General features: G+C 45.3%; 1 protein-coding gene across 2 annotated transcripts; it reads left to right on the top strand.

Moving 5' to 3' along the window:
- Positions 1-1,089: 1,089 nt before the first annotated feature.
- On the top strand, positions 1,090-5,813 carry mycn (MYCN proto-oncogene, bHLH transcription factor). Of its 2 annotated transcripts, none has more exons than XM_004568782.5 (3): positions 1,090-1,244; positions 1,667-2,303; positions 4,654-5,813. In XM_004568782.5, the coding sequence occupies exons 2-3, from the start codon at positions 1,688-1,690 to the stop codon at positions 5,433-5,435; spliced, it is 1,398 nt and encodes a 465-aa protein (XP_004568839.3). In that variant the 5' UTR covers positions 1,090-1,244; positions 1,667-1,687; the 3' UTR covers positions 5,436-5,813. The 2 variants fall into 2 exon arrangements, with proteins under 2 accessions (XP_004568839.3, XP_024660873.2); XM_024805105.2 differs by having other exon boundaries at positions 4,633-5,813.
- The last annotated feature ends 1,967 nt before the right edge of the window (positions 5,814-7,780 follow it).

Raw genomic sequence — 7,780 nt, 5'->3', positions numbered from 1 at the left:
ACCGGAATCTGCTTTGTAAACGTTTTCTCTGCAAGTCAGTATCAGGACTGTGTGTGTACGCCTGTGCCTGTGCGCATAATTACAGATGCGCCATTCTTCCTAAAGCTGTCATTAAAAAGGGAATGGGAATGACTCCAACTACAACCACTGCTTGGGGTTACGTAACAAGCTCTTCTTGAATTTTGTCTTATCCCGGAGACAGCTGAAATCTCTCTTGCACAGCCGGTTGTCCCTGAAAATGCTCCTCCTTCAAACCCAGGAGAAGTTTGGTATTTTTCCCGACTTGCATTCTGTCTTTAATTTTGGCGGAGAGAAAAAAAACCCGATCTGGTGTTTTTATGTCTTTGTCTTGCTCGCTCGGTCGTGTTAGAGCGCGTTTCCACTGTTGTTTTGGGGTGTGTCCGTGTGAGGGCGCAGTGAGCCCTACTTTGTCTTTCATCCTGAGATGCTGGTGGTCCACAGACAAAAGAGAAGATGGCATTTAGAGCTCTACAGGACAGCTACACGGCCAGGAGGGTTTGCTGTGCAGGAAAACATCTCTTAACATAATTTTGAATTACTGACTCGTGTTCGTAACAACTTAAACAAATACATAAACACATGGATTGCATTTATAAAGCTGAGTCTTACCCTGTTCTAAAATGAGTTTTATAAAAGATTAATGTATTATGTTGGTTTTTGTTACTTCCATCCCAGAATGTTTCTTCTTTTGTTTTATTTTGTTTTCTCAACTCAAAAACTCAATTAATAATCAATTAATTAATTTTAAACAGAGATAAAACACTTGGGGTAAAGCTCACTAACACCAGCTTGCACTTTGTTTTGCTTCTGCTTCAGTTTCCTATGACACCCCATTGAACAGATAAGACAGTTTGTCTGAGTGTATCAATAATGCATGATGAGAATACTCTCTCATTTACACTTTTCTTTTGCATCCTTTAACCCTTTTCATCCCCCCCCGGCTTTCGTTCCTGCTCACGATGTTTAGGCTGTTTTCTCCATTCACCTTGAAAGAAAGCTCCTGTCTCCCGCGTCCATCAAAACGAAAGCCCGACCCCCGCTTTGAGAGGGAGGAGCTTCCTAGCGCTTTACTGAGTGTATAACACTCTGTGGCCATCCAGAAAGTGTGTCAGAGGACTGTGTTTGCTCCCAAAGTAGATGACTGCTCACATTCTGGTCTCTGTATTACTGACTGCGAGATACGAGAAATTTTTATTTCGTACATCATCCCAAGCCAGGACAAGGTGAGTGTCTTAACACTTCAGCAGCTTAACGTACGAGTGTTATTATTCTCTCCCATTTTAGGCAAAACATAGTGTCTGCTCGATTTCATTGTTGTCATTTGATTGATTGATTTTTTTGGTAAGCATGCTTTTTGTTTCTTAATCTTTTTTCTTGGGGGGTCTTTAGCGAATCGTACGTCAAAAGTCATTTTGCACCGCCTGTGCGTCATGGTCACATTTACGCACATTCTCCTCTGAGATTTTTGTGGTTTTTAAACCCCACAAAAGAGTTAGTGCGGAATTCAGTCAAGCAGACTGGGTCTGTGTGTGGGCTTTGGCTCATGCTCTTTCTACAGTGCCGTTTTCAGGTGTGATAGAGGAGAGAAGGAATGTGACGAGACGCTCTTTCACTGAGGACTAAATCATCTTTTGTCTCTTCACAGGTTTTTCGATTGTGGGATAGAATGCCGGCGATCATAAGTAAAAACTCCGATTTGGAGTTTGACTCCTTACAACCGTGTTTCTATCCGGATGAGGACTTCTACTTCTGCGGTCCCGACTCTGCGCCACCGGGGGAGGACATCTGGAAGAAATTCGAGTTGCTGCCCACTCCGCCCCTCTCTCCAAGCCGCGCCGCGCTACCGGGAGAGCCGGCAACTGCCTCGCTGGAAGCAGACCCCCTTGGCTTCGGGTTAGGGGACCCACTGGACTGGGCATCCGAGCTGCTGCTCCTGCCTGGGGACGATATATGGGGAGCATCCGACGATCTGTTCGGCTCCGCTTTGGATTCTAATCCCAACAGCATCATCATCCAGGACTGTATGTGGAGTGGCTTTTCTGCCAGGGAAAAGCTGGAACGGGTGGTTACGGAGAAACTCGGCAAAGCTATTTCCACGGCGACAGCAGGCAGCAGGAGTGTGTGCGTCAAGGCGCAGGAGGTGGTGAGCCGCAACTCGATGTCAGAGTGTGTGGACCCCACAGTAGTGTTCCCTTTCCCGATCAACAAGAAAAACAGCACCAGGGACTCATCTGGGACCATTAAAACATCCACGGTGCACGGGAGCGCGCCTAGTGACTCTGGTAAGGATTTGAAGACGTTGTTATTATTATTATTATTATTATTATTATTATTATTATTATTATTATTATTATTATTATCAGTAGTAGTATTGTGTTGGTTGTTGTCGTTGCTGTTGTTTTTGTTGTAAGCCCCTACCCTAACAAATCGGAGTGAGTGCAGATTGTTCATATGACTGGTCTAGAATCGGATTACCTCGTTAGACATAACACACACACACACACACACACACACACACACACACACACACACACACACACACACACACACACACACACACACACACACACACACGATCGCGCAGTGGAGTAGTGACACAGTGAACGAGGTTTATGTAATCAACAAGGTCTCCATCCGGCAGATGGCGGTAAAATGGGGAATTCTGTGACTTACTGAACTCAGCTGGCATCTGAGCAAAACAAAAAGACATCACACACACACACACACACACACACACACACACACACACACACACACACACACACACACACACACACACACACACACACACACACACACACACAGTCAGACCAGGTTGTGGGAGGAGATGAAAAGGTGTTTAATAATGCGATGAGCTGATGAAGTGTCAGGTTCACGGTACCGTGAACGCTTTCATTACGCATGAATTGAGGGACAATTTGCGCACAGTGGGTGACAAACTGACACTTACTCCACAGTCTGAGACAGACAGTCTGAGCCAACTGCCGCCCGACATGAGGGGATATCTAAAATTAATACTCAGAAAGAGAAAACAAGAAATAATGTCTTAAACGGAAATACGGGATTTGTGTCAGGATCATAATGTTAGATGTGTTTAGATTGGGTAATGAATGTTATGTGTACTTAAAAACTAAGACTTCCATCACCGGTCTTTTATAAGTTCCCTAAACAAACACCAGCCCTTATCAGCGTGTTTTCGTTGTGGAACTGTAGTACAAAGCCCCCCAGCTTGGCACAGAGGATAGACTCAGCCAACCTTGCCAAACACCTCCTCTACAGCGAATAAAAGAGGACGGAGGAGAGCTTCTTTTAGGCGTGTGTGTGCGTGTGTGTGTGGGAGGGGGGTGACAGCTTTGAACAAGCGCTCCATCTCGACAGCTGTCTCCCTGGCGCCCCTCCAGGTCTGGAGCTTAAAGGGTGGTGATCCGATCGCCTGCCGCCCCACCGTCCAGCGCACACTGCCGCCCCGATGCGCTTCTGGCGTTTGAAGCGACCCATTCTTCGTTGTGCAGCACGCCTTCTGCACTTTTACATTAAGGGGAAACTGACCCTAAAAGATAAACTGTGAGGACCCCCATTTAAAAAACAAACAAACAAAAAACAGAAGCAGTTCGCAGGAAAAGCAGGGTCAGGCACTGCTCCTCTTCATTTTCCTCTTTACAAACTGAAACTAATATCTGCTCAGACATGAATTGACTTTCTTCTCTTTATATTCCATTCCACCTCAATTAAAGAGTTGTTCCATTCTGAATTTCAAACAACAAGAGCTAAATCTCAGCCACACATGTGGCAAAATCAGGGACACCCCCTCATCCAGCCAGCTGTGGCCAGCTTTGTTGTGATGACAGGAATAACATCTGTGTGTGTGTGTGTGTGTGTGTGTGTGTGTGTGTGTGTGTGTGTGTGTGTGTGTGTGTGTGTGTGTGTGTGTGTGTGTGTGTGCAGCATGTGTTCAGACATTCTGGTGCAGTAGTGTCTGAAGTGGGTTACCATAAGCTGTAAAATGCCACACTCCTCAGATGCTCCTGAGCTGATAATGGGAGCCATTATAACAAAGGCATTTTAATGGGGTCTCACGCTCTGCTTCTGGTTGGTCACTTCTTGTCACCTCCAAAAGCACCCGTGGATGATAAGGGTCACCTGCTCATCTCAACATTAGCACATGTATTAAGATCAAGAGCTCAGGTGGAAATGAGGTTTTTAACTTTAGAGGTCAGAGTTAAACCTAAGTTCTTAATGCATCTGATTCTACTGGCACACTTTCAGTGTGAGTGGAGGTGTGCCGATAGACTGAAAGCACCAGACTAAAGCTGTCTTATCTCCAGAGAAGATTAAGAAAGTTTTGAATAAGGGAGGGAGAATGAAATGCAGAAATCCAGCCTGTCTGCTCAGCGCTGACACTGAACGTGTCAATTCCTGCAGAATAGATTAGTTACCAAATGACTGACACTAAGCATTAAGAGGTTTCTGCTTGTGCAAACAGTATTGAGCAACATTCTTTCTCCTACACCTTGATCTCGCTCACATGTATACCTGCAACTTGCTGGCACACACAGATGGAATAGTGCTGTGTCAGAGCAATTAATCACTCACGTTGTTTTCTTTTCTCAGAAGAGGAAGACGAAGACGAAGAAGAGGAAGACGAAGAAGAGGAAGACGAAGAAGAGGAAGACGAAGAAGAGGAAGAGGAGGAGGAAGAAGAAGAAGAAGAAGATGAGGAGGAGATTGATGTAGTCACAGTAGAGAAGAGGCGCTCTACAATCACCAAGGCATCACCCATGGCGTCAGGCACTGTCACCATCTCTGTACACCCCAAAAGTCAAGATGCAAAAGGAATTGTCTCAGGGTCCGGTTCCGGTGTGGTGAGTCGATTCGTCAGCCGGGCTCCTCAGGAGCTCATCTTGAAGAGAAGTTCAGTCCACCAGCAGCAACATAACTACGCAGCCCCCTCACCCTATGCTTCAGACGATGACCCAACCCCGCCTCCAAAGAAGCAAAAGATGTCTGATGCCCCGCGCCTTCCTTCCAGAACCATCTCTTCATCCTCCTCATCTTCCTCCTCATCCTGCAGTTCAGTCACCAGCACATCAGGGGTGCGCAGCAAGCGCAGCTCCAGCGGGGACAGCAGCCCGAGAGGCAGCTCCGACTCAGAGGACAGCGAGCGCCGACGCAACCACAACATCCTGGAGCGCCAGCGCCGCAACGACCTGCGATCCAGCTTCCTGACGCTGCGCGACCACGTGCCGGAGCTGGCGCACAATGAGAAGGCGGCGAAGGTGCTCATCCTTAAGAAGGCCACTGAATATGTGAACTCGCTAGAGACGGAAGAGATGAGGCTCCAGCAAGAGAAAGAAAGGCTCCAGGTCCGGAGGCAACAGCTGATGCGCAGGCTGGAGCACGCAAGGACTCGCTAACAGACAAGTGCTACAACACAAACACTCACAATATACCCTGGACGACCCCCCCCACCCCCACCCCTCTGCATCAACTCAAGTCTGATACACAAGAAGATGCACACAGAGGCCTTCATATTTGTTGCACACGTGCACACACCAACACAACATCTCAGAGGATGTTTATGTTCAGATGTCAACACACACCTTGGAGGGGCGGGGTGCCGGGGGCGGGGGGATGCTCGGACTTTCACTGCCGCCACTTTTTTTGCACATTTGTTGACGTTAAGAATGTTTAGGGTTTACTTTTTTTCAATCCAGTCACATTAAAGAAAGATTAAAAACGCACGCACACACACACACACACACACACACACACACACACACACACACACACACACACACACACACACGAAAAACAAAAAAGCATGAGGAAGGAGAGAGGACACTTTTTTTGGTCTTCCCTTCTTCTGTTTTTGAAAAAATATAATTTCTATTTGTACTTTTTTTGTACTCACTGTGACACCAGCCTGGAATCTAGTTATTCCCACAGGGACGGGTGTTGGAGGGCACTTTGCTTGGAGAGTTCATGTACAAGAAGAAGTGCACACTTACTTTGCCTTCACCACTGCAAAACTGAAAAGACTGATGACTGAGGTGTCACATAAACAATGCCACTACAGGTCCTCTTTCCCTCACTCTTCTCACACTGGTGCTCAAACCAAGTCAGTGGATGTATAACTGCGCACCTTGCTAGCCGACACTTTTGTATATAACAATAGTGTACAGACAAAATACACTCAGATCTGCCTTGTTTTGTAATACAGTTTGTCCTTGTTCTTTTTTTATATATATATACACATGTCAGAAAGCTGCCAACATTTAGACTGGAAGTTTATATACCTTTAAAAGTACTGTAAGGCCTCAATTTTGAGAGTCATGAAACTTTGTAATATAACAATATATTGTTTTCTTTCTCTTCCCTTTCTTTGTATTGTATTATATTACTAATTCAACACACCTTTTATGCTTTTAGTGTGAACCTGATACATACTAAATTTGATACTTATATTTTCGTATGAAAATGAGTTCCTGGTAGATATCACTTTATCTCGTCATTTTTTCTTCTATCTCAAATAATTCTTTTGTACAGAAAATGTGTTCTATCCTCATGTACCTGGCCTTTTTTTTTCTTTCTTCCTTTTTTTTTGTTTATATTTGCTATCGGGTGCATAGAACTGGGTAAACAGATATAAGATGTTTGTTTTTTTGTGTTTGTTTGTTTTGTTTTTTTTTCAATTTAAAATGTACATTTAGTGCTGCAACTCATAGCACTTTGAAATACCTCATTTTGAAAAATAAATAGATATCATAAAATCTTCATCTTTGCCTTTGTGGATTTTTTTTTTTTTTAACCTCGTCACCCTTTCATATCTGCCTCAATCTGTTTACTTCCCTGTTTGCCTCCACATTTCTGTATTTGTTGTGCTGCTCTCAAAGACTCATCCTGACAAAGAAAGCGAGTGTCTTCTGAATGCTCTCTGTCTCCGCACCCTGCAGCTACCTCCCCCTGCATAGCCTCTCACACCCACCCACACACACACCTACACACTCACTCACTTCAGTTCACACACACACACACAGACACACACACCTCTCTATTTTCCTCTCTCACCAGCGCAGCTCTTCCTACTACATTGTTCAGGCTGTTGCTATGGAAACTGGAGCAGCTGCTGAGTGGCAGACACGAGAGTGAGGCTTTTATTTGTCTGTTAGTAGTCTGTGTATTTCTGCCCGAGTGTGTGTGTGTATGAATGCAAATGTGTGTCTACCTTTTGTTGTGGTCTGTGTGTGGCCCCGGCGCCTGATATCTCCGGTGTTGTGCGCTGCCTGCCACGATGCCAGGACAAGGCTGGATACTGTTTACCAACATAGGCCACATGGCTTTGCCCCTCCCCACCTGCTCTTCCCCTTTTTCTCTCTCCTCCTTCCCTCTGTGCATCCTGTGTTGGGCCTTAGCCCAAATATGCGCCTTTCACGAGCCTGTTCAGGCGCTCTCTGGAGATGGCTGAAAGAGAAATCTGTTGCCACGGTCTGTATAGCCATTTAGCACAGCAGTGTGCTCACAGAGGGTATAAGAAAGAGAGAAGTGCACTAATACAACATAAAATACACACTGCTGATGAATTGCAGTAATCCCTTTAAAAAAATAGATAGGACAACATGATCAATGATTGTTTCTCTTTCACCAAAAGTGATATATTACTTCCTTTCTAGAACGAACACTCCGGCGTTTAATTTTTCAGAAGCACAATTGTCATTTAGCTACTTGCAGAACCAAGATGGTCCTAAGGTACGAGGCCTAT

This window comes from Maylandia zebra, linkage group LG15, assembly GCF_041146795.1.
Source record: "Maylandia zebra isolate NMK-2024a linkage group LG15, Mzebra_GT3a, whole genome shotgun sequence".
NCBI classification, from domain to species: domain Eukaryota; kingdom Metazoa; phylum Chordata; class Actinopteri; order Cichliformes; family Cichlidae; genus Maylandia; species Maylandia zebra.
This window is presented reverse-complemented; position numbering and strand designations above follow the sequence as displayed.

What these genes read in the sequence shown, in the direction of transcription:
- mycn (XM_024805105.2), top strand. Translation starts at nt 1,688, where the DNA reads ATGCCGGCGATCATAAGTAAAAACTCCGATTTGGAGTTTGACTCCTTA. An exon ending in GAGCGCGCCTAGTGACTCTG is followed by an intron (nt 2,304 to 4,632) that starts GTAAGGATTTGA and finishes TTCTTTTCTCAG; the next exon opens with AAGAGGAAGACGAAGACGAA.